Source organism: Hyperolius riggenbachi, chromosome 8, assembly GCF_040937935.1.
Source record: "Hyperolius riggenbachi isolate aHypRig1 chromosome 8, aHypRig1.pri, whole genome shotgun sequence".
In the NCBI taxonomy this organism is placed as follows: domain Eukaryota; kingdom Metazoa; phylum Chordata; class Amphibia; order Anura; family Hyperoliidae; genus Hyperolius; species Hyperolius riggenbachi.
In genome coordinates, this window is record NC_090653.1 from 235,717,379 (window position 1) to 235,744,112 (window position 26,734).

At 44.1% G+C, this 26,734-nt stretch overlaps 1 protein-coding gene across 2 annotated transcripts in view; it reads left to right on the forward strand.

Moving 5' to 3' along the window:
• The window catches only part of ITIH6 (inter-alpha-trypsin inhibitor heavy chain family member 6), a 119,383-nt gene that overhangs the window by 85,090 nt on the left and 7,559 nt on the right, over positions 1-26,734 (forward strand). For both annotated transcript variants that reach the window (XM_068248359.1, XM_068248360.1), the window contains 5 exons: positions 3,467-3,638; positions 15,367-16,911; positions 19,428-19,457; positions 24,317-24,373; positions 25,206-25,250. In XM_068248359.1, coding sequence (XP_068104460.1) covers positions 3,467-3,638; positions 15,367-16,911; positions 19,428-19,457; positions 24,317-24,373; positions 25,206-25,250 — 1,849 coding nt within the window. The remainder of the gene's footprint in view (positions 1-3,466; positions 3,639-15,366; positions 16,912-19,427; positions 19,458-24,316; positions 24,374-25,205; positions 25,251-26,734) is intronic.

Here is a 26,734-nt window from a genome sequence, read left to right on the forward strand (position 1 = left end):
GATGTGTTGGGGCCAATGGATCAGATTTGATCAAAGTGATAGAATCTGCTGGAAATGTTGACCACTGTATGGTTACTTTTAGGCTGCAGAAATAAAATATACTGAGGATGATTCATCAAGAACTGATTCAAGAAATACTGGGGTAAACGTGAAGCATTACCTAGCGTTAGAGCGAGCAATCAAAATCTGTTTCATTCTTTAGCTGTCAACTAAGGAGGATCAACAGGGAGTCAATGACTGCATAGATTTGTACTGTATTGAGCAGGACAACACTAATGGGAAGCAATTTAAAGGGGAACTGAAGTAAGAAGTATACAGAGGCTGCCATATTTATTTCCTTTTAATCAATACCAGTTGCTTGGCAGCCCTGCTGGTCTATCCCTCTGCAGTAGTATCTGAATAACACCAGAAACAAGCATGCAGCTAGTCTTGTCAGATCTGACTTTAAAGTCTGAAACACCTGATCTGCTGCATGCTTGTTCAGGGGCTATGGCTAATAGTATTAGAGGCAGAGGATCAGCAGGGCTGCCAGGCAACTGGTATTGCTTAAAAGGAAATAAACATGGCAGCCCCCATGTACCTCTCACTACAGTTCCCCTTTAAGTGATTCTCAGTCAGATTTCAGCAGGATTCAGATCAAGACCAAGTATTGCATGGTGCGAAAACAAATCACAATGCCCTAAACAATTTTCTATCGGTAATTAATCCCTTGCTTGGTTAGTTTAAAACCTCAGGTTTCCTGAACACTTTTCATGATAAATCACCCCCATTGTTCAGCTGTGTAGTGAACTAGTGAATTACCTTATTAAAGTGCATCCGAGATGAACTTTTACTCATTGCATAATTGTGTTCCTTTCCTATAGTTTATAGGGCATTCCTCAAGCCAAATACTTTTTTGTTTTTGTTTTAATACTCTAATTCCCTATAAACTAAACAAGCCTCGCCCACAGCATTTCAGAGAGCCAAGGCATTTTCAGACAGTAGCAAGGGCTCATGGGAGCTCAGTCTGGGCAGGAGGAGAGGGAGGTATTACTAGCCAGAGATTTCAGAGGCAGAGGGGAGGAGGGGGGATTAGGTTTTTTTCACAGGCTGAGTGCTGAAGATGCAGATAAGCTTGCCTGTGTGTAATGTTTACAAACAACATGGCTGCTGTCATTGTATCACAGGAAGAAATAATCATATTCTATTGAAGTTGTTTGCAGCTAGATTTGCTGTGTAAACTATCTACACTTTAGATAAGATATATAGACAAGTTACTTGTTATAGTTAGTTTTTCATTTCGGATCCGCTTTAAAGAGGGATTTAATTTTATGGCTGTCAATCCCTATTACCCACTGCTCTAAGTTTATTAACTAGTCTACATCCAATGCAAGCATTCAAATATAATCATAAATGTGTCTGCTATAATGAATCTTATCACAGTCAACCTGGCTCTATTTGGTACATTGCTGAGGAAAGGGAAGCAAGTTATCTCCCCTCCCACTTTCCAGCTCCACGCAGGGCAGTTCAGTGTAGCACAAAGCCGAGAAGGGAAATATACTGCACCCATCTGCAGAAGCTGCTGAAATACAGTCTATGCTCTGCTAACACGTGTTTACAAAGCAAGCTAGATATGACAGTGTAGTTTCTAGTACAGAGCTCAATGGGTAGGAGGGATGAGTAAAAGAAGAAATGACATCAGGATTGGCTTCAGTCAGAGGCAGTAATGATGGAAAATGCCTGGTCCCCCAGGACCGCCGAAACGCCAATTGGCCTCAGGTCCTGGGGCCGGCTACAGCAGGAGATCACGCGCAGGGTGCACGCGCATCTCCTGCTTGAGGGGCGGAGCTCCGTCTCGCATTCAGTCTCTGAGCGGCGATTGCCGTCTTTACACACAGTACAGCGCTGCGATCAGCCGCAGCACTGTACTGGGGACAGCCGTGTAACAGAAGCCTATGACAGCCGATCGCTAGGATTGGTTGGCTGGGGGGGGGGGAGGGGATTCAAATAAATAAATAGATAAATACAAACATAGCCAAAAATAAAGAAAAGTAAGTAACATAAATATTTGCACACAAAAAATAAACACAGGGGGACGATCAGACCCCACCAACAGAGAGCTCTGTTAGTGGGGGGAAAGGGGGGGGGGGAAATCACTCATGTGTTGTGTTGTGCGGCCCTGCAGCTTGGCCTTAAAGCTGCAGTGGCTATTTTCACAATAAAAGGCCTGGTCTTTAGGGGGTTACTCACTGCAGTCCTCAAGTGGTTAAAGGGGCACTATGGCAAAAAAATTTAAAATTTTAAATATATGCAAACATAGACAAGTATCAAAGTACGTTTTTTCCAGAGTAAAATGAGCCATAAATTACTTTTCTCCTATGTTACTGTCACTTACAGTAGGTAGTAGAAATCTGACAGAAGCGACAGGTTTTGAACTAGTCCATCTCTTCATAGGGGATTCTCAGCATGGCTTTTATTCTTTATTAAAGAGGAGCTGTTAGGTATAAGGTCTCAGAGAAAATAAACACATATATCAGTAGCTAAAGATTGGCTGTACTTACATTACATATGCATTTCACTGTCCACGTTTGGATTTCACAGAATTTGTATATAGTATATGCAGAGATAGATGCTCCTGACAGCTCATGGCAGGCTCCATGTTTTTCTGTCAAATGTGTCATCATGTCCTGCCTGCTTCCTGATCACAGATAAGCTCGTACTTGAACAACACAGTGTGCAGTGAATATTAATGAGCCATGTGGCTAGGAACAATAGCTGACTCCTGCAGTGTACTCTGCCCGGAGATTTATCAGAGCTACGCGCTGGACTGATTACAAGCTGCTGTAACGTCTCATTAGCAGCCGAGGGGAGGGCCCCAGAATGCTTTGCAGTATAGTATGCGGCTTGCGTCCTTTTGGGTTTTAACAGCCTTACTGATAAGCACACATCAAAGGTAACTGAGATTTTTATCTTCACTAATGGCTTTTGGGCTTCCTTCTAAACTGTTTAACACAGGAGAATAGAGGTTTAAATTAGCTTCTGCAGCCTGACAGTTACTCTTTAAGATATTCCCTAAAAAGGATTTAATCAACGATGCTGACCAGCTTCCCTGCTTGCTGCGCAGTTTTTTGGCAGTTGGACAGAGCAACTGCCATTCACTAAGTGCTTTTGAAAATAAATAAATCCCTGAGAATCCCCCATGAAGAGATGGACTAGTCCAAAACCTGTTGCTTCTGTCAGATTTCAACTACCTACTGTAAGTGACAGCAACATAGGAGAAAAGTAATTTATGGCTCATTTTACTGTGGAAAAAACGTACTTCTTATTTGTATGTTTCCACGTAGTTACATTTTTTTCACCATAGTGCCCCTTTAAGTAGAACCATTATTTATCTACTGATGTAAGAGTTGTTTTTTTCCTGGGATAGCATGGCTGACCTTCGTGCTTTAAGTCCAATTACTCTTCCATATTTTGTACACCTACTTAGACAAAGAGCGCCATGCATGTCATCTTGAATGACCTCCACCGAGATGACTCCTTCAACATCATCACCTTCTCAGATGTGGTGCAAGTATGGAAACCTGGCACTTCCATCCAGGCCACGGCCCAAAATATCAAGACAGCAAAGGAGCATGTGAATAAGATTGAGGCTGACGGATGTAAGTGACTTATTTAACAATTTAAAATAACCTTGTTTGTAATCAAGAATGATTATTGTGTACTGCTTTATAGCGTGCATTGCCATGTCACTAACTGTCCTTTAGGTCATATTCTTATCACTACCATAGCCATACTCTAATCTCCAAGACCAAGACACAAACACTTTTCTCCTGGCGGACTCAATGTGCCAGAGCTGCAGCCACAAGGACGCGCTGTGTAGGCAGTAGCAGTGTTAGGGAGTCTTGCCCAAGATCTCCTACTGAATAGGTGCTGACTTACTGAATAGGAAGAGCCGAGATTCTAACCCTGGTCTCCTGTGTCAGAGGCAGAGCCATTAACTAGTACACTATCTAGCCACCCCTAGCAGTGTCTTGGCCCAGATTTGAACCTAGGACCTTAGCACTGCAAGCAGGACTGAAGCTACCATATGGCAATTGCTGGACCTCCCACTTCTCCCCCCCAAATTAACTGTTTCTCCCCAGCACGCCTGCAGGGAGTCTCTGGCAGAGTCTCACCTGACCCAGCGGGCACACTTCTCTGTCAGTTCAAGAATCCCTGCACTTCTGTCTTTATTCTTCCAGGTGCGCCTCTCCTCCATGACTCGGCACATGTTATTACATAATCACGTGCTACGGGTAACAGAGAAGATGCAGCCAGCGGATATTCAACAAACTGCGCCTGGGGCAAGATACCCACTTGCCCCCCTTAGATCTGTCCCTGGGTGAAGTTGGGGAGCACATGAAGCCACAGACTGACAGAGGAGTTTGCCCGCTGGTACAGTTGAGACACTGCACCACTGGTACTCATTAGTGGCCCGGGGAATTTATGGGGAAACCTCAGTGGGACAAGGCTGCCAGCTTTGGGCCCCTGGTGGTGATTTGGGCTTCAACAAAGGGGCCCCCAATTACACTTTTGGGAAGGGGGTCAGGTCTGTTGGGGAGGGAGGGTTTGTCAGATGAGACCTCAGGTTAATTTTGTCCAGGGGTCCCATTGCAGCTAGACCCGACCCTGACTGCAAGGCAACAGTGTTATGCACTAGGCCACTACAGTACACGGATGTTTAATAACAATATTCTGATTCTGGGGAATTTACTAATGTTGCATGTTATGGAACAAAATCTTCTTCTAAAAGCAGTTGTGCCACTGTATACATACAGTATGTAGAACATCTTCAGGGTTGTTGTTTTTTTTTTAACTTTAAGTTGACAGCAACAGTAGGCATCAATGCAAAGCATACTGTCAGGGTTGGTATTAACTGTTAACTTACACCGTTGCTTTTATTTAGGTACCATAGTTATGAATAGATCTTATTTAACAGATGCCAGTTGATCTATGGACCCTCTGTGTTACCTACACATTTCAGAGGTGAGGACAATGATTAGGTGATTGACAGCTGATTAGGCTTGTGGGTCCACTGCAAAACATGCAGGAGTTAGAAAGGACTTACTGTAGACCATAATACGAAATTATTGCATTTTTCATTAGGATTGGAAGATTAAGCTGGAAGTTTAAGCTGGAACTGATTGAGTAGCAGGGCCAAAACTTGATAAATAGAGTACTGGAGCCTAGTAACAGTGTTTCCATATGTCTCCATGGCAGCACGATAGGGTTAAGTCCCGCCCACTTCACCCCATAGGACCAATAGTGAATAAATTGAATCCCTAGAGCGTCCCTCCCCAGTCTTTTGTCCTCGTAATCACCTCACCCCTGGACCGGTGCAAGAGGATTAGAAGTTATTACATGTTGCAGAGATCCTGCTTCCTACCATGCCAGCAGGTTGAGCCTCTCCTGCTGAGGTTCCCTGCCAGCAACTAAATGGCGCTGGCTGGAGAAGGACACCATTTCTGGCCATGGTGAAGGTTAGTGCGGGCCGCAATGCACCCAGACACTACTAATTATTTTTATGCATAGCGCAAGGCGCTGCTGTGGCTGACTCCATACTAGTTACCTGGTTAATGGCGTGTCGCCGGCGCTCCCCCTGCAGTAGGATGCACGCTCTGGCGTGCGTTCCATCCGGAGTTCCGCTTTCGGCTCTGTGACGTCAGCCGCATCATTCCACCGCCGGGGGCGGTGATTGGTCGCTCGGCGGCTGACTGGCTGGGACTCCTCCCCCTCCGCTCCTCATTGGTCAGGAGAGCTGGGGAGGGATATTTAAGAAGCTAGCTGTCAGTTTTCGCTGGCTTCTGACGGAAGTGCAGCGCGGTCAGTGTGGGGACCAGCTGAATGGGCAGTAATTCACTGTGACTGGTAAGAAACAATCTTCGGTGGGAAGCGCTGGGGCATGCATTATTATTATTATTTTGAGCAAACTAATAGTATGCTCTGTGTTTTCTGCGGCAGGGTTGCTGTATCATGGAGTCTTTGCCTGATAGTGACCAGTTGGATGGCCTGAGGTAGGAAGCAGGTAGTAAGTGGCCTTTCTTCTCATTTACAAAAGAGTGCTTACTAATAGGCTGTTTTTGCTTATATTACAGCCTAATTCAGGAGCAGGTACGAGGCTTAGACCAGGCGGATCCTTACAGAGGTCAAGATGAGGGATATTCTCCAGGGAGGAAATCTACCCCAAGGAGAAGATCATCTTCTAGATCCCGCTCTCGATCTCGTTCCCGCTCCAGTAGGCGCTCTTTGTCAAAAAGAGGGGAAGATCGCGGATCACCCAGACGTAGAAAGTCACCTTCACCTTCTGGGAAGAAATGCTGGGCCTGTGGCAATAGAGTCATGACTGGCAAGCTAGTGTGCAGGGCATGCTTTGACTCTATGGCCAGGGAACCTGAACGACCAATGGACATTGCTCATATGATCAAACAAGCGGTTCAGGAGTCCATGAACCAGTATATAGCTACCTTGCCCTCCCAACCAAATACCCAGAACATGGATACGGGTACACATCCCGGAATACCAACTAATGTCGAGACAGAGCCGGACCAACCACCAGTTGGTTTCGACTTCAGCCTGGTACAACCATATATTAAGTCAGTCAGAGACGCCATGGAATGGCAAGATGAGGAGACCCCAAGTACTTCTGCACAAGCACAGAGGGAATACTACTCACATCTCAATAAGAGTATCAAGACCTTCCCGTTTATAAGTAATATTAATGACATTATCTTAGAGGAATGGAAAAAGGTTGATAAGAAACCGTCTATGGCTAATAAGCTAAACAAGCTATACCCGCTTGAACAAGACAAAACGACTGTATTGGACGAGCCCCCCAGAGTGGATGCATCCATTATGTCCTTAGCCAGACATGTAACATTACCCCGTGAGAATTCTGTATCATTCACAGATCCATTAGAAAGAAAGATAGACTCGGAGCTTAAAAAGTCTTATTTATCTTCAGGAGGTGCCTGCAAGCCAGCGGTCGCTCTCACGGCAGTTGCTGAGGCCTTAAGAGGATGGACTCAGAACATTGAGGACGCCTTAAGGGCTGACACAGATAAGGAAGTAATTATTGCAGCATTGGATGACTTCAAGCTTACAGCCGATTTTATCGGTGAGGCGGCAGTTGACGTTCTCCGATGCTCCTCCAGATCAATGCTGCATTCTGTTGTTTCCAAAAGAGCCCTATGGCTGAAGCACTGGTCTGCTGATCAGGTATCTAAACAGGACTGGTGCAAGATCCCTTATGATGGGAAGAATCTGTTCGGCCAAGAGTTGGATACGGCCATTAAAAGGATAACTGGGGGAAAGTCTGGGATGATTCCCCAAGATCGCAAGAGCAGAAGACCGAACCTGACGCAGAGACCTACATATCAGCAAAACAGATTTAGATCCACTACAGGTTACAGGCCAACGGGAGGCTTTAGACGGAACTGGCAGAGCTCCCAATCAACTCTGCAAAGACTTAATAAGCAGAAAAAGACCAGCCAGGGTCCCGGCCAGCAGAAGTCGTTTTGATGTTCAGACCGCCCAGACATTGCCAGTTGGCGGGAGGCTGCAGGCTTTTGGGGACGTCTGGGCGGATGGCATCAAGGATCCCTGGGTCGTACAGACAGTAAAAATAGGACACCGGTGGAAGTTCACAACAAGACCACCACAGATATTCAGAACTACAAAAATACCAGTTTCTCAGAAGAAAAGACAGATTTTGATGGAATATGTTCAAGAGTTATTGAACAAAAATGCAATCATACAAGTTCCTCAGAGAGAAAGAGGCAGGGGCGTCTACTCACCCCTGTTCTTCGTAAAGAAGAAATCAGGGGAGCTACGTCCAGTAATGGACTTACGAACTCTAAACAGACATATCAGTCTAAAAAAATACAAGATGGAGACCTTACAAACTATAACAAACGTAATTATGAAGAACGACTGGGCCCTCTCGATAGACCTAGAGGACGCCTATCTTCACGTCATGATTCATTCCCACTACCAGAAGTTTCTGAGGTTTGCGATCGGCAACCGCCACTTCCAATTCCGTTGCCTACCGTTTGGCATCTGTACTGCCCCGAGAACTTTTTCAAAAATTCTGTTGTCGCTAGTGGAGGTTCTAAGAATAAAGGGACTCAGGTTATTCCATTACCTGGACGACCTACTTCTGTTAGGGCAAGACAGGCAACAGCTGCTGTTACAGAGGCAGATTCTGCTACACCAATTGGAAATGTTCGGTTGGAAGATCAACACCAGGAAGAGTCAGTTAACACCAACAAGACAGCTCATATTTCTAGGTGCTTTGTTCCAGACTCAGGCAAATACCATAAGCCTCCCGCCAGAAAAACAAGAAAAACTCATTCAAAAGGTACGCAATATGATATGTTTGTCAACAACAACAGCGACACAATGTTTAAGTCTTCTTGGAACAATGACCTCGACAATCCCGATGGTCAGGTGGGCCCAGTGGCACTGCAGGGAATGGCAAACAGGATTTCTGAATCAGTGGTACAGCAGGAGATTAACACAGGATGTATTGATAACGCACCGAATGAGGAACAGTCTGCTTTGGTGGACGGAAAAGTCGAATCTGTCGACCCCGTTACTAATATGCCAGCCTTCTCCAGTCATTGTGACTACAGATGCCAGTCAGATGGGCTGGGGAGGGCACCTGTTGGGACAGGTTGTACAAGGTGCTTGGGGGCAGAAGAATGTGACTCTCCCTGCGAACATTCTGGAGATCAGAGCCGCTTACCTAGTTCTTCAGAGATTCAAGTCTTTTCTCAAAGGGAAACGAGTGCTATTACGCATGGACAACCGCACAGCGGTGGCGTACGTGTCCAAACAGGGTGGAACGAGATCCAAGACCCTTCTTCAGGAGGTGGCACCGATATTCAATCTAGCAGAAAACCATCTCCTAAGTCTATCAGCAACCTACATCCCGGGGCTGGAGAACACAGAAGCAGACTACCTCAGCAGAAATCGTTTAGACAACAACGAATGGACCCTCAACGACAACATCTTTCAAATGATCTGCAACCAGATAGCTACTCCAGAAGTGGACTTAATGGCAACGTCGAAGAATACAAAGTGCAAGACCTTTATGTCCAGATGGCAGTCCAGAGATGCACTAGCGACGGATGCCCTATTAGCGGAGTGGAACTTCAAGGTGGGATACGTATTTCCACCAATTCCGTTGATCCATCGCCTACTCCTGAGGTTGGTGAGAGAGTCAGTCACCCTGATAGCGGTAATTCCATTCTGGCCAAGGAGGCCTTGGTTCCCATTGCTATGGGAGTTGAGATCAGGGGAACCTCTGAGATTGCCACAATGCCAGGACCTTCTACACCAAGGTCCGATTCTACATCCAGACCCAGGCAGGCTGGACTTAACGGTGTGGACATTGAAAGGGAAAAACTTGAAACCTTAGGCTTCACAAGTTCAGTTATTGAAACAATATTGAAAGCCAGGAAGCCGTCAACCAGATTATCCTATCAGAACATCTGGGAGAGATTTATACCCTTCATGAATCAGCTACAACTCGATCCATTTAAGCCAAAGGTTAAGGAGATACTACACTTCCTACAAACAGGATTAGACAAAGGCTTGGGTTATCACACCTTGAAAGTTCAGGTCTCGGCTTTATCTGCACTCACCGACTTCAGGTGGGCCCTGCACCCCTTAGTGATACAGTTCCTTCGAGGGGTGATGAAACAGAAGCCTCCCACAAAGACGATTTTCCCTAAATGGGATTTACCTCTTGTGCTGAAGGTTCTAGCAGGGCCACCATTTACACCACTAGTAGACTGTGACATAATACATCTATCCTACAAAGCTGTATTTCTGGTGGCCATCTCATCGGCCAGGCGAGTGTCAGAACTCCAAGCCTTGGGTGTAGAGGAACCATCTCTAACGTTCTTTCCAGACAGGGTGGTTCTTAGACCAATTCAACACTTTGTTCCAAAGGTTGCATCTGTATATCATTTTAACCAGGACTGGACTCTACCTACGTTCTGGCAGGAGGATAGAACATCTCCTCATCCGCTAGATGTAGGCACAGTCTTGAAAGAGTATATTTCAAGAACGGCAGCTATCAGAAAATCGGAGAGACTCTTTATAATACCGACAGGATACAGAAAAGGACTCTCAGCATCATCTAGAACAATAGCAAATTGGCTAGTCAGGACTATCCAGGAGGCTTACAAAATGAGTGGCTTAGTGCCACCAGAACAGGTCCGTGCCCACTCGACTAGAGGCATGGCTGCCTCATGGGCAGCATTCTCAAAAGTGTCACCCGACAAGATTTGCCAGGCAGCAAATTGGAGCTCGCTAAACACATTCATGAGGCATTACAGAGTAGACCCAGCAGCAAACTCCTCTGTACAATTTGGTGCAAGTGTATTGAATGTAAATACTGTAAATAATGTATGAATCTAATTAAAACTTCTGAATTGCACCTCATCCCTCCCGATGTTTTATTGACTAGTTATGTCCCTATCGTGCTGCCATGGAGACATATGGAATAAGGAAAATTGGATACTTACCTGCCGGTAATTTTCCTTTCCAGATGTATCCATGGCAGCACGAGGCTCCCTCCCTAGATTCGGTGATTCCGAGTGACAAGACTGGGGAGGGACGCTCTAGGGATTCAATTTATTCACTATTGGTCCTATGGGGTGAAGTGGGCGGGACTTAACCCTATCGTGCTGCCATGGATACATCTGGAAAGGAAAATTACCGGCAGGTAAGTATCCAATTTTCCTTAATTTGGCTGTCCTTTTTGTTCAGGCTTTTGTCAAGTGTTGTAGTGTGGACCACTGACAGGAAGTTCTGGGTGCAATCCATAACCTTAAAAAGCCTTGTTCTTTGAATGTGGAGGACACTGCTGGAAGTTAAACTGAGACATGGCAAAGAGGAGCCACACCACCAGGATTTAAGGACATTTACAGATCATGAGTGATCTGCAGTACCTTTTTTATATGGTAAATTCTTTCACTAGAGCTCCAGAAACCTAGACGCACAGACATAACACAAGTTTTAACTTGCCTTTTCAGACTAGGAGCTCTGTACTGCCCCTTCCTGTCCTCCAATATCCTGTAAGAGCACAAGAAGTGCCCATAATGATTGGTTTATTGCCAGCAGGAAGACACAGGGTGGAGCTCTTAAAAAAGCCAAGCTTTCTATTTGAGCAGGAAATAGTTTAAAATAAAACATTTGGATAAAATGTTTGTTCTTGTGGCATGCCAAAGCCTAAATAAACAACTGGCCAAGACCATGGTGCACAACGGACAAGACAAGCTGATATTACGTGCAAGGTCAATAAAAAATGTGGGAGAATTACTGAGGATGCATATGCTACGTTCGAGGTTTGGGACTTGAAAAGGATAAGTGAATGCACCACTGTTGTTTTTCTCTCTTATATCTCAGCAAAGACAATTATAGCTCCTAATTCTCATCCATTTTTTCATATGATCATTTATAAACAAAGAAGGTCCTCTACTCTTTAGTCATTGATCAGTGATTGGCCAATCATAATTGAAAGTGTGTACCATGCTTAAGAGTTGGCATGTCCAAAATCACAACCACTATTGGAATCGTCTTCTCTCATTTTGCCATAGAGTGACTAAAGGGAAAATTACAACAGACAGCCTTCACAACCAATCCTGCTGAGTGCCAGGGCATCATTACCACCAATTTTAACCATTGAGTTAGGAGGTACAATTGGCTTTATCATATGCACTAATGGACCGCCACTCACTTACTATATAATCTTTATTATATCAAAGGTGATTATACACAACAATACTTTCCCTCAGACCCCCACCCCTTAAAACTCCCATCCCAACGCTGGACTAACAGGAGCGCTCCTGGTCACACCATACACATCCAACCTTCATTCATCAACCATAGAATTTTCCAATCCCTACTGGCTAAACAAATGGAGGTAATTGCATGACAACAGTTCCGCCAAGGCACGTCCGCCTATCTGTATTCACTCCGGAATATACAATGTAATGATTCCTCATGCAGCACTTTGTCACAGTTCAGAGTATGTCTTCAGCAACTGCGCCCAACCTCTGCAAATCACATATCTTTCAACGCTTCCTTATGGAGTTAATCATAGGCTTCCCTCGACACACCATACCATCATAAGCCCTCTGGCTCTCCACACGGCTGTATGGCCTCTAGTGTTTCCCTCAGCATAAAGGTATTACCTTCTCGCTGCCTCAGTTGATGGTCGTCAAGGCTTCTGACTGCGGCGTCCCGCAGTATACAGGTACCTGTGTGTGTATGATGTTTAGCCGGCTTGTACCCTGTCATGCATCCCCTTCGTGCAGACGCCTGGAGCAGCCCTCCATCACCAGCGTATTGGCCACGCCCACATACGCGTTACGCCCACCAACGTGAGCTTCGTCAGTGTGATGACGCTGTGACTGGGTCATAACGGGAACACCCTCTTCTATTTAAAACAAAACTGTCTTCCTTCCACGCCTTCCTCTGAGTCATTTCTGATTCTGCGCTCTATATCCTTAATGTGACTTTGCTCCACAAATCCATCTTCTGATGTTATAGATAGTACTATCCAGGAACGTGGCTACATGTCATAGAAACAATAGAGTCTCAGAGTTTGTGCTGTATAAAGTTTAATAATCCGGTGCCACTTTGTTGTTTTTATTTTCTTCATGGTGATTATAAATGTTTTAGTTGTTAAATATGTAATTCATTTTTATACTCATATCTATCCCTTTTCCCCGTTTTCTGTCCCATTTGCCACCATTAGCCTCCAAGCGGCCTGCACTTCTGCAGGCAGCTTCATGCATTTTCATCTACATCTTCCATAGGGATCTTCTCATCACGCCTATTCCAGGGATACATACAACCAATCTGCACAACATCCATGACACCTATTTCCTAGTTCTTAATTCAAGCATCCTCAGCACCAATATTGATACATTTCGCAGCATCCCTGCAATCCAGATTAGTTCTCAGCAATAGTCACACCTAATCAAATCCCACCTATTCATAGAGGGGGAGATGAATACATACAATCCTAACAAAAACTACTAATTTTACCCATATTCTTTCAAGAAATGGACCAAATTCAACTCAGAATTGAGTCCTCGTGGGATTAAAGTTCCCAAAGTGTAAATCCATCTATTCTCTATCTGGTATAGTAATTTTTCAAAGTCTCCTCCCCGTGTGCTCCTTTTTGGTTTAATAATACATTTGTACCTCAAACAATCTGGATTGCTATCATGAAATACCGCGAAATGTGTACCCAACGGGCTTTTTTCATCCGCAGCAGCAATGTTTCCTACATGTTACCCAATTCTTTCTTTAATCTTTCTCTTTGTTTTCCCTATATACTTCAGTCCGCAAGGGCAAGTAATCATATATATCACACCCTCAGAGTTACAGTTCACAAAGCTCCTGATGTCATATTTTTTATTGCCTTTCGAATTTTCAAACTCATTTGTTTTATCCACTAATTTGCAATACTTACAAGACCCACATGGGAACATCCCAACTGGAATGGGGCCCAAAAACCCTCTCCCCCAGTTTGGGTCTATGTTTTTGGAATGCACCTCAGCCCTCACCAAAGCGTCTTTAAGATTTGGGGCCCTTCTTGGGGTCATAAGCGGGTAAGGGCCTACGATTTTGGAAAGATCAGGATCCAAACTCAGGATATGCCAGTGTTTTTCCAACACCTTCCTGAGCTGGGGCCAGTGAGACCCATATGTAGTTATGAATCTCACCTTCCCCTGCCCTAAATTCTTAGTTTTGTTTTTCTTTCTCAGAACGCCGTCACGATCGATTGTACCGACCCGCTCTCTGGCATCGTTTAGTACCTGTTCAGGATACCCGCGTTTTTTGAAACGTTCACACATTTTCTCTACTTCTATCCCGAATTCTTCCTCTTCCGAACAATTCCGACGTATTCTCACGAGCTGACCATAAGGTATACCCCATTTCTGACTCCTTGGGTGAAAGCTTGAGGCATGAAGATATGTGTTTCCTGCTGTCTCTTTCCTGAAAATGGTTGTCTCAAGTCTACCTCTTCTTTTCATTATCATCACGTCCAAAAAGGACAACTTATCATTTTCTATACTGTATGTTACCCTTAAATTTCTGGAGTTGAGACTTAAATCCTCCAAAAATGTCACCAAATTGTTTCGTGGTCCCCTCCAGACGAGGAAGACGTCGTCCATGTAACGAAGCCAGAGGGCGGCGTGTGCGCCAAACAGGGGGTGGGTGTACACATCACCCCTCTCCCATGCCCCCAAATGCAAGCATGCATAGGCCGGCGCACACGCCGCCCCCATCGACGTCCCCCTCGTCTGTCGGTACATTGACCTGTCCGCTATAAAACAGTTATTTTGCAATACCAACTCCAACAGTTCAATCACTGTATTATTCCTATTGGGCATCCATCCTCTGTATTGTGCTACGTTCGAGGTTTGGGACTTGAAAAGGATAAGTGAATGCACCACTGTTGTTTTTCTCTCTTATATCTCAGCAAAGACAATTATAGCTCCTAATTCTCATCTATTTTTTCATATGATCATTTATAAACAAAGAAGGTCCTCTACTCTTTAGTCATTGATCAGTGATTGGCCAATCATAATTGAAAGTGTGTACCATGCTTAAGAGTTGGCATGTCCAAAATCACAACCACTATTGGAATCGTCTTCTCTCATTTTGCCATAGAGTGACTAAAGGGAAAATTACAACAGACAGCCTTCACAACCAATCCTGCTGAGTGCCAGGGCATCATTACCACCAATTTTAACCATTGAGTTAGGAGGTACAATTGGCTTTATGCAAGAGACCAATGGACATGTATGCTTGCGTGCATAAGTATACTTAAAGTACAACTTTAACGAGATGTATATGGAGATTTCTATATTTATTTCCTTTTAAGCAAAACCAGTTGCCTGGCGGTCCTGCTGACCCATTGCCCCTAATCTTTTAGCTATAGACCCTGAACAAGAATGCAGCAGATCAGGTGTTTCTGACATTATTCATCTTACAAGATTAGCTGCATGCTTGTTTCTGGTGTTGTTCAGACACTACTGCATCCAAATAGATCAACAGGGCTGCCACGGAACTGGTATTGTTTAAAAGCAAATAAATATGGCAGCCTCCATATTCTTCTCACTACAGCTGTCCTTTAACCGGCCAACTGTTAAGTGTGCTTTATGCTACTTCCGTGTGAGATGAGCCTCCTTGAGTTCCAGTTTCAACAGTATAAATGGTAAACAGACACAATTGTAGAAATCTGACCAGCATTCTGCAGTTAACTAAAGAAAGTATTAAAATGTATGTTGATAAATTTAGTAATCATATGTATCTCTTTAGGGACTGATATTAATGCTGCAATTCTGGCTGCTGCTTCCATCTTCAACAAGACCTCAAGTAAACCAGAGAAAGGTCCCACCAAGCAGAAGATCCCCCTCATCATATTCCTCACAGATGGAGAAGCCACTTCTGGAGTGACGTCTTCCATTCGCATTATTGAGAATACGCAAAAGGCCTTGAAGGGAACCATTTCACTTTTTTGCCTTGCATTTGGTGAGGATGCTGACTACAGTCTTATGCGTAGACTTTCCTTGGAAAACCGTGGTATAGCACGTCGCATCTATGAGTATTCTGACGCAACACTACAGCTCAAAGGCTTTTATGATGAAATTGCCAGTCCTCTCCTCTTTGATATTGAAATGGTCTACCTGGGGGAAACTGCCCAAAATGTGACACAGACCTTATTTCCCAATTATTTTGAGGGTTCTGAATTGGTGGTCGCTGGTAAACTAAAGCCCGAGACTAAAAATCTTCAGGTTAGAATGACTGCCCACAACCAGAAAGAAAAGATAAGTTTGGAGAATGATATTGCGGTGGTGGATAATGCCACACAGCCCAATTTTGGATGTTCTGGAAATGTAGATGAAATTCAATGGTTTGTCCAAAGGCTGTGGGCCTACTTCACAATTCAGGATTTGCTGCAGGCAAGAATCAAAGCCAATGACACTATAGCTCGAAGGATTCTGACAGAGAAAGCTACTAACTTATCCCTTAAGTACAACTTTGTGACACCTGTCACATCTCTAATAGTTGTGAAGCCTGATGACCCAGAAGATTCAAAGACAACCCAAGCTACAACTATAGCACCTTCTAGCACTGCAGCTACACCCATCACTACAACTTTACAGTCTACTGTGACCACTCCTACTCCAAGTACTACTTCTGTAAAAGCTAAGATGACTACAGCACCCCGAACAACAAGACCTACCAGTAAAGCAACAAGACCTTCAACAACTACCAAGATAAGCATGACAAGGCCTACCACTACTAAAACTACAACTGTTCAAGTTACATCCAACAAAGGTACTCAAGCAGTGCAAACAACAACCAGCACTCCAGAAAAAATCACAACAGTGGCTTCCATTTCTACTTCAACTCCAACAACTCACGTAGTCCCTCAACCCAATGCCACTTTGTCACCCACTAGTGCTCTCCATATTACCAGTTTTGTACCAACCGGAACAACAATATCTAGGACAGAGAAACTTCTTGTCACTTCTGCCAAATCCGAAAGTCCAACTAGTTCTTTGGTTACCAACAATGTGTCCTTAGCAACAACGACAGAAAGTGTGCAGGAGATAGTTACCGATACTGTCACTACCCCTTCACAAGCCAGAACATTGACTCCAGATGAAGAGGATGTGGATTATATTGAAGAATCTCAGATTGAGGTGGAAGCCACAATGTCCCCTAGCAATCCGACATCTCTGAGGCTTCTAATGCTTCCTGACGAGACTGAACTTCTGCCTGGCACATTCGCATATCCAACATTTGTGGAGTCACTCAACCCCCCTCCAAGCTACAGCTACTATGAAGAGATAACAGGTATACTTCCTATAAAAGTAAATTTCCACCTTTATTGCGTAAGTAATCCCTTCAGTTATGCCCATGGGGCGTAACTACTGGGGAGCAGCGCCTGCAACTTCAGGGGAGCCCAGAGATGTAAGGGGGCCCAACTACTACTTCACTCCCTCTGATTAAGAGGTCTGTCCTTCAGATTAGGTGTTTTTGTGGCTACACTTTTTATGGGTGTGAAGATCTTGATGGCCAAGCTTGTTTCATAAAAGATGAGCCCCCAGGCTGTAGGGGTCACCAATGGGAGGCAAGGGAAGGGTTGCAAACATTAAGTGGGCTGTAGAAATGGGATGTCCGCTAGCATCAGGGATGTACAACAATATATAGAAGGGAGTCCTAATGATATGAAAGGTCCATCAATCCACTCATACAACAGTCCAAAACATGCAACAAATTCCCATATAGGACTCGACCCTCCATGGTTATATATCCAAATCCTTTTTATTCGATTAAAGGACCTCTGTCGCGAAAATCTTAAAATTTAAAATACATGTAAACATATACATATAAGAAATACGTTTCTTGCAGAGTAAAATGAGCTATAAATTACTTTTCTCCTATGTTGCTGTCACTTACAGTAAGTAGTAGAAATCTGACATTACCGACAGATTTTGGACTAGCCTATCTTCTCATGGGGGGGGGTTCCCAGGGTTTTCTTTATTTTTAAAAGCACTTAGTGTAATGTCAGATTTCTACTACTTACTGTAAGTGACAGCAACGTAGGAGAAAAGTAATTTATGGCTCCTTTCACTCTGGAAGAAACGTATTTCTTATATGTATATGTTTACATGTATTTTAACTTTTAAGATTAAGTATTTTAACCTTTAACCTCCCTGGCGGTCAATTAAATTTGCCAGGGAGGCAGCGCAGCACTATTTAAATTTTTTTTTTTTTTTTTATAAAATCATGTAGCTAGCCTAGCGCTAGCTACATGACAGCTGCTGAGCAGCGGCATCCCCCCACCCCCTCCGATCGCCTCTGGCGATCAGGCACATTAGGAAATCCCGTTCTAAATGGGATTTCCATGAGGGCTTCCCTCGTCGCCATGGCGACGGGCGCGATGACGTCATTGACGTCGTGACGTCAGAGGGAGTCCCGATCCACCCCTCAGCGCTGCCTGGCACTGATTGGCCAGGCAGCGCACGAGGTCTCGGGGGGGGGGGGGGGGGGGGCACCCTCTATCGCCGCGGGTAGCGGCGAATCGGCGCAGAGCGGCGGCGATCAAAGGTAACACGCAGCTAGCAAAGTGCTAGCTGCGTGTATGAAAAAAAAGATTATGCAAATCGGCCCAGCGGGGCCTGAGAAATCCTCTGCAGCGGCTTACCACGTGTCCAGCACGGGGTTACCGCTAAGGAGGTTAAAGAGCGGTAGTACAACATTAAACCAGCACAGCATTTCGGGCCTGTCGCCATTTGTCAAGTGCTTGAGCATAGATATATAGCCATGGAAGGTCGAGTCCTATATTGGAATTTGTTGCATGTTTTGGAACATTAAGGGGGCCCCATCAAGGTTTAGCTGAAGGGCCCCATGATTTGTAGTTACGCCTCTGCCTTTTGGTGGATTTGTTCATATATGAAGCCTTAGGGCCTCTTTCCACTAGTATACTGTGCGTTTCGCATTGAATTCGCATATGGGAGTTGAATGCAATTTGAAAACTGCATGCATTTTTATGTGCATTTTTAATGCAAATTTTCACATCTGATTTTTAAACTCCATAGCAACATGACATTACTGTGACTCCACAGAAAACAGTAAGGTGCATGTTAGATGGGACAACGGATACTAAAATTTACATTGAAAATGCAAAACAATTGCCTGCGGGACCATGGACTTTCATTAATCGTAATTTGCATGTGGGGCAGTGTGCGAGGCCGAAATCTGCAGCATGCAGTCCATATTTTATTCTGCATTGCAGTACATTTGGAATAACGCATTCAATGGAAACAAGTCCATTGAACTGCATTGGTTTCAGTGTTTGAGCGCAAAATTGCAATGCAAACTTTTGCGTAGTGAAAATGGCCTATGCACCTTTACTAGAAAGTGATTTTTTTTTCTTTTTATTACTTTTGCTATGAAGTATTAGAAGTAGAATTAGAGTAGAATTGGAATCAGATAATGTTTGTAATGGGCCTAAAAGGGAAAATGCCCTAATCGAAAAAGACAAATTCTGAATTCCTGAAAAAGAAATCTTAGAAACCTTGAACAATTATGTGATTTGTTTAATCGTTATCAATTTGAATTTCTGATTGGCTGTTCATGATCACACATCATTTCTGCATTCTGTATAGTCACAAACAGGAAGTAGATGTGATCTATGATTGCAGCCAGCCAATCAAAAAGTTAAAAATCCATCATAAAGTTTTCCATATTTGTTGTACAGGAAAATATTCAGCTCAGTCGATAAATATATGTTGTAAGTGGCTTTTGAATAGTTAACCAATTTAAAATACAGTTTCTCATAAAATGTATTTTTTTTTATTTCCCAGGTGTTAGCAGCAAAACATATTCCACAGAAGGTATGTATTTTCTCTTACCGTCTTGTGCTGTATGTTGAAAGCTCCTAAAGCAAAACTGAATTAAACTTCTAATTTTATTTTCACATAATTGTATTATTGTATAGCATCATCTTATTTTGCCAGCTGGAGGTATAGAATTTGTTTTATGGAGGCTGCCATCTTGCCTTTGGAAATTATCATAACCACACAGCTGATGTTCCTAAGTGACATTTGACATCTGCTACAGGCACTTAAGGGCTATCTCTGACTCTGAGCTTTTTTGGCAAGTGTCTGTTTACACTTGTCAGTCAGGCCATAATCAAACAGTCAGGCAGCCAAGTCGAGTCGAGTCTGTCGTGAAAGAAATTAATTTCTCCGAAAGTAGTTTTGAATGCCTGAAATTGTCTTTGTGGCAGGAACTTACTTCAAATATTTCCTATATCAGAATAGTTACATGATTGGGTGCTAGACCAGATCCTTTTTTTAGTATGATTTGTGGGGCTAGCATCCACCAGGCCCCTAGACTCTCTCCAGGCCCTAGGTAACTGCCTAGAATTGCATTGAGGTTTATCCGGCTCTAGTTGAGAGGGTGCTAGTGCTGGAATGGCGAGCCTGGGGGAACATGTGGATTATCTAAAAGGCTTCCTTCTACTGAGGTAAGTATCAAAATTGGCCACTTTGTTTCCCCACGGGTGCACTACACTTTAAGGAGTGAGAAGAGAGGTAGAAGAGTCAAGGAACAGAGTTCAACTGGTGAGATACTAGTCTGTTAATTGATAGGCCACAGAGGATGGTGTTACAACGATCAAGATGGAATATAATTAGGGCATGCACTAGCATTTAAAACGTCATTCAACTCTGACATAACATTCAATAAAAATGTGTTTTTATACTTTATACTACTTATACAGTTACCATATTTGCTTTTGTGCACAAGTATTATTATCTGTTTACAAATGACAAGTTCCCAAAGTACAGTTTATCTGCTCTGAAAGTGGCCATTGCCGTTTATTGCATAGCTGCTGTATTTATATATTGTAATGTATCCAGTGAGAATTTGTCTTCTGTGAAACAAGATAATGTAATCACTTCCTCAACTTCTGATATAAGCTTCAGCTTCGGATCTAAGCTTCAAACGGAAGAAGAAAGTGATGGTTTAACTGTTTGAATGCTGTCCTGCTACTATTTTGTTCTTCTGGTAGTAGGTCTTATGCTGTAAAGAATCTTTCAGAGCAAAGTAATAATGCTGAGTTTCATATCACTTTAAGTTGTGTCCTTCATGAAGTAGGATTAGACTTTTTTGAGTTGTAAAAGTGTTTAGACCATGAATGTGTGAAATAATTGAGCGCAGAGTCAAATATTACCCCAAAGTACTGTGCATTCTTAAAATCCTACCCATAATGACTGTGAATATAAACCAACCTCATGACAGGACAACAGGTACTAGTAGGTACAACAGACCTCTCAAAAAGAGGCGTTCTCTATGTGGAAGAGGGGAGCTTCTGTACTTGGAAAGTCTGTTCCTGTCCTATAACATGTCTGAGACAAATTACAGGTCCTACAGCCACAGGACAGTGTCCTTCATCCTCTTGGAGGGGGCTAACATAGACAGCAAAACAATTGTCTGGCCATTTCACCAGTTTGGAGAATGGAGAAGGTAATAACTACAGCAGTTACTTGTTTTTCCGAGAAAACAAAACAAAAAAACAAACTCTATTGGTGGAATGTGGGAAAGCACTGTATGAAGGAGCATGCCAGAGGAAAGGAATCCAGAACTCGGTATTAGGTCCGGAAGGTATTTTACCACTGATATTCCTTGTTTATTGCTTAATACAGAGACAGACAGGTCCCTCTTGTCACTCAGTCTATATGGCGTGGCATTGTGGTCTTTGTAACATGGCTCAGTTGTCATTCAATCTACACTCACCTAAAGGATTATTAGGAACACCATACTAATACCGTGTTTGACCCCCTTTCACCTTCAGAACTGCCTTAATTCTATGTGGCATTGATTCAACGAGGGGCTGAAAGCATTCTTTAGAAATGTTGGCCCATATTGATAGGATAGCATCTTGCAGTTGATGGAGATTTGTGGAATGCACATACAGGGCACGAAGCTCCCGTTCCATCACATCCCAAAGATGCTCTATTGGGTTGAGCTCTGGTGACTGCGGAGGCCATTTTAGTACAGTGAACTCATTGCCATGTTCAAGAAACCAATTTGAAATGATTCGAGCTTTGTGACATGGTGCATTATCCTGCTGGAAGTAGCCATCAGAGGATGGGTACATGGTGGTCATGAAGGGATGGACATGGTCAGAAACAATGCTTAGGTAGCCCTTGGCATTTAAACTATGCCCAATTGGCACTAAGGGGCCTAAAGTGTGCCAAGAAAACATCCCCCACACCCTTACACCACCACCACCACCAGCCTGCACAGTGGTAACAAGGCATGATGGATCCATGTTTTCATTCTGTTTGTGCCACATTCTGACTCTATCGAGACTCATCAGACCAGGCAACATTTTTTCCAGTCTTCAACTGTCCAATTTTGGTGAGCTTGTGCAAATTGCAGCCTCTTTTTCCTATTTGTAGTGGAGATGAGTGGTACCCAGTGGGGTCTTCTGCTGTTGTAGCCCATCTGCCTCAAGGTTGTGCATGTTGTGGCTTCACAAATACTTTGCTGCATACCTCGGTTGTAACGAGTGGTTATTTCAGTCTACATTGCTCTTCTATCAGCTTGAATCAGTCGGCCCATTCTCCTCTGACCTCTAGCATCAACAAGGCATTTTCGCCCACAGGACTGCCGCATACTGGATGTTTTTTTCTTTTCACACCATTCTGTGTAAACCCTAGGAATGGTTGTGTGGGAAAATCCCAGTAACTGAGCAGATTGTGAAATACTCAGACCGGCCCGACTGCACCAACAACCATGCCACGCTCAAAATTGCTTAAATCACCTTTCTTTCCCATTCTGACATTCAGTTTGGAGTTCAGGAGATTGTCTTGACCAGGACCACACCCCTAAATGCATTGAAGCAACTGCCATGTGATTGATTGATTGATTAGATAATTGCATTCATGAGATATTGAGCAGGTTTTCCTAATAATCCTTTAGGTGAGTGTATATAGCATGGACTATGCCCAGTTCGTCTCTCTTTTGTGGTCTCTTGGTCTGTGTAGCTTGGCACTGTGGTTGTTTGGTCTTTGTATCATGCAAATGTGATCACTTGCATTATGAAAAATGGTAGTGGTTAGGTTGGTCCATCTTCCACTACCTGACTAGAAGGAAAATAGGGGAGGAGGGCGTAAATAATGATTTCAAGTTATGCCTCTGGTTCCTGGTCAAGTTATGCCTCTGATCCCTGGTTGGAAGGACATCTGCTTTCCAGGCTGGGATATTATCCCTGAAGTATATTTTTGTCCTTAGCACAATATAAGCCTATTAAGCAGTTGCAAAAATTTGCAAGAAGTTTTAAATCAGGATGATACCATTTATTGGCCAACTTATAGGATAAGAGTAAGCAAGCTTTTGGCTGCATAGCCTTCGTCGGACTTCAATCCTGTTTTCTTACAAACTGATGTAACAGACAGCTATATATACAGTATATATATACATGCAACATCAAAAGGGGATACATATATTTTTTTCGAACATAAATACATGTCATTAAGATGCCTTAAAGCCATTGGGAATCAGATTTTCATTTTTCAAAAAAATGACATGTACGGCTTTGAAATAAAAAATACTATTACCTCTTCTAAATTTCGCCGCTCCCCCGCCTCTGGTTCGTTAAATATAGCAGTAAATAGTTGCCTTATTATTCCAAGATGGCTGCAGCCTGCCGATCTTTGCTTTATCTTCCGAGTCGGCAGCCTCTAGCTCCCAAATATCTCACAGTCTCAAGCAGAGCTAAAATAGCGCGAGACAATGAGAATTTCGGGTGCGCGGCCGTGAGCACGTGCGCGCGCTCCCACGTATATCCAACAGCGCGCGCACCCAGTACGTTGTGACTGTGATTCGTCACTGCACAGTCAAAGGAGCTGCCGCTTTGGTATTATATAAATATTACACTCATACGTACTTTCTTATGTCCTTCCTTATCTGCCTGCAGCACTGCCTGTGAATCAATGTGCGCTGTGTGTAGCAGGGAGCCACGCAAGAAGACCTGCCCTCAGCGCTGCGTGCTCTTGTAATGAGAGCAGGGGAGCCGGGCATCAGCGGGAGCGCGACTGAGAGGGCGGAGCAAGGGGAGGAGATGGTCGCGCATGACGGCGGTGTGACAGAGCAGGGAAAAGAAGATCTGCCTCCTCTACCCTGATACAATATTCGACCGAACTGGTCAAACAATAAAAACTGATATTTTGGGGGTCAGCCTGCAGAAAGACAAACGAAATGGGGACAGAATAGTAGAGGAGAATGAGGTCAGTTGTCCTCTATAGCAAAACACACACACAAAAAACGGTTCCCATTGACTTTAAGTGAAACAGAACATCTAAATGGGGTGGGAGGTTGTTAGCTGAGATAAGACTTTGTTTACACAATACTCACAGAATTGGGAGTCAGACTGTCACAGAGGTATCGTAAATTCCGAGTTCACAGGTTTAGCTATATAGGCTGAGTAAGAGTTATGGCATTAGATATCGTCAGCGCTCATACCAGTATAAAAAGTTTTTGTCCTTATTCAAGCCTTTGTCCACAGGTTAGAACCAATTTATAAATGTTGTTTCTGCTATCTTTTGATGATTTGAAGCCACCCTTCAAGACAGTGACACAAAGATCATTCATGCTGTGTCCATTGGCACACAAGTGTGTAGCAACTGGGAGTCCAGATTCTGAATTACAAACATTAATACTCCTTTCCTCCTTGGTTTTGCAGATTCAGATTATGAAATAATCGTAGATCCATTTATGGAACCGGATATTGACTATGATGGTGAGTGCAAAGAACTCCTGAACACTAAATGTCAATTCATCTGTGAAGCAGTTATTCAGCTACTAGACAAAAATATACTGCAGCTGAATTCTCAGTGGTCAGTTGCATAACGCATGCATTAAGCCCTGTTCTCACTCGGGCGCTTTCAGCTTGCGCTTTGCTGATTGCCGGTGATCTGCAAAGAGCTGCAGCACAATTAGTCCTATGGGATAACTCGCACTGCGGCAAGTGCTCCGCGAATGCAATTTCCGACCAATTGCACTTGTGGTGCATGCAGCTTTTTACCAGCGATTGTGCTGTGATTTTCATTCATTGGAATGAGATTTTCAAAACACAATCACTACAAAATCTCCAAAACATCATTATGCAAAAAAGCGATCGCAATTGTTTTGCAGTGAGTTGATATGCAGAATTATTTTGCAACACTGCTGAGCACAGTGAACTAGGCCTTGTCTGTTTATAAAGATGGCTGTGGTTGAGATCAGCAGGCGTTTACTAGTTATATAAAAAATTGTCAGTAACTGTTGGAAAACTTGGAATTACCAAATTTTGTGAAATATAAGATGCACTTTTTCTCCCCCAAAAATAGGGAGAAAAATTATTTTAATGCCGAATACAGGGAGTCCCTGACTTACGAACGCCCGCCGATACGGACCCGTCGCCGACCTGCCACGACATTGGGGACTCCCTGTATCTTGTACCCCCAAATGTCTCCAGGTCCCCCATGTATCCTCCTCTGCCGCCATTTGTCCTCCCAGTTGTGCAACTAACGTATAACGCATACACTACACAATTTACTGTACAAATACTTACATAAATTATCTTTATTTAGGCGTTCCTGCTGGTGCACCTCTGCTTCAGACTTTCATGTCCTCTGGTAAGTAAATTCCTTAACTTGCAAGGTATACAGGGCTGGATGCACCAACTAGCAGTAAGATTGCCGTGTCTTATGTCGGAAGCGCCGCCCGGTAACCCATAAGCGCCACATGCGTTATCAGGTTAATGCTAACAGGCGCTAAGAGGTTAACGGGCGGTTTTTCCCCAGTTTTAGCAATGGTAAAATTACTGTGCCCTACCTGCACATGGCAATCTTACTGCTAGTTGGTGCATCAGGACCCATTGAGGCATTACCCACTAATGAAATCATTTCTAGGGATGGAATTTGACTCGACACTTCTGACCTGAAAAGATCATTATCACAAAAAATGTTAAAATACATAAATTTAAAGCAAAGCCGAGCTGCAGCTCCCCACAGATGCTGTGTGCGGCCCCCCTTCACATCGGGGCTGCGTAGCTCCTCTTCCTGGCCATGCAAGCCGGCCTGCGCATGCGGCTCCATGATACTGGCAGGCTCGGTCGGCCATTGAGCGTGCATAAACCAGGATGAGGAGCTACGCACCCCCGATGTGATGGGGGGCCGCACTCAGCAATGGGGGACCAAGGAATAGCGAGGGAAACCTCAAAAAACTCCTGAGGCTTCCCTCTCTTTAGGTAAGTATCTGATTTTGTGTACCCGAGCTTCGGCTCTGGTACACTTAAAGAAAACCTGAATTGAAAATTAAAAGTCAAAATAGGCATATTTAGGTCATACTTACCTCCTGTGTAGTCTACTCCTCAAACTCTTTCTCCTCTCCCGCGTCCTGTTTGTCCACTGTAATCAAGGGACTTCTCCGTCCTCCATTTTGAAAATGGCCATTACCCCATAACAGCTTTCTGGTCAGCACACTGTTAAACTGTAACATCGTCCACTTGAGCCATAGGGAAACATGGACATTACCGGGCACATCAGTTGTCCACTCAGCTATAACTGACAGCAACTGATATATAACTGACAGCAACTGATATATTTCAGTTCTGACAAAATGTTGTCAGAACTGGAAGGGGTCATTGTCAGAAGAAAATGGTGAGCTTCTGAGAGGAACTGACGGCGAGGTTACTATTTAACGTTCATTTGAAGTTACCTTATGTGTTTATTTTAAATAATTTTACTCAGTACAGGTTCTCTTTAACCATCTTAGCGGTATGGACGAGCTCAGCTCGTCCATCACCGCCGATGGCTGCCGCTCAGGCCCTGCTGGGCCGATTTTGCTCAAATAAAAAGCAGCACACGCAGCCGGCACTTTGCCAGCCGTGTGTGCTGCCCGATCGCCGCCGCTCTGCGGCGATCCGCCGCGAGCAGCGGCGAAAGAGGGTCCCCCCAGCCGCCTGAGCCCTGCGCAGCCGGAACAAATAGTTCCGGCCAGCGCTAAGGGCTGGATCGGAGGCGGCTGACGTCAGGACGTCGGCTGACGTCCATGACGTCACTCCGCTCGTCGCCATGGCGACAGGAGAAGCCAAACACGGAAGGCTGCTCATTGCGGC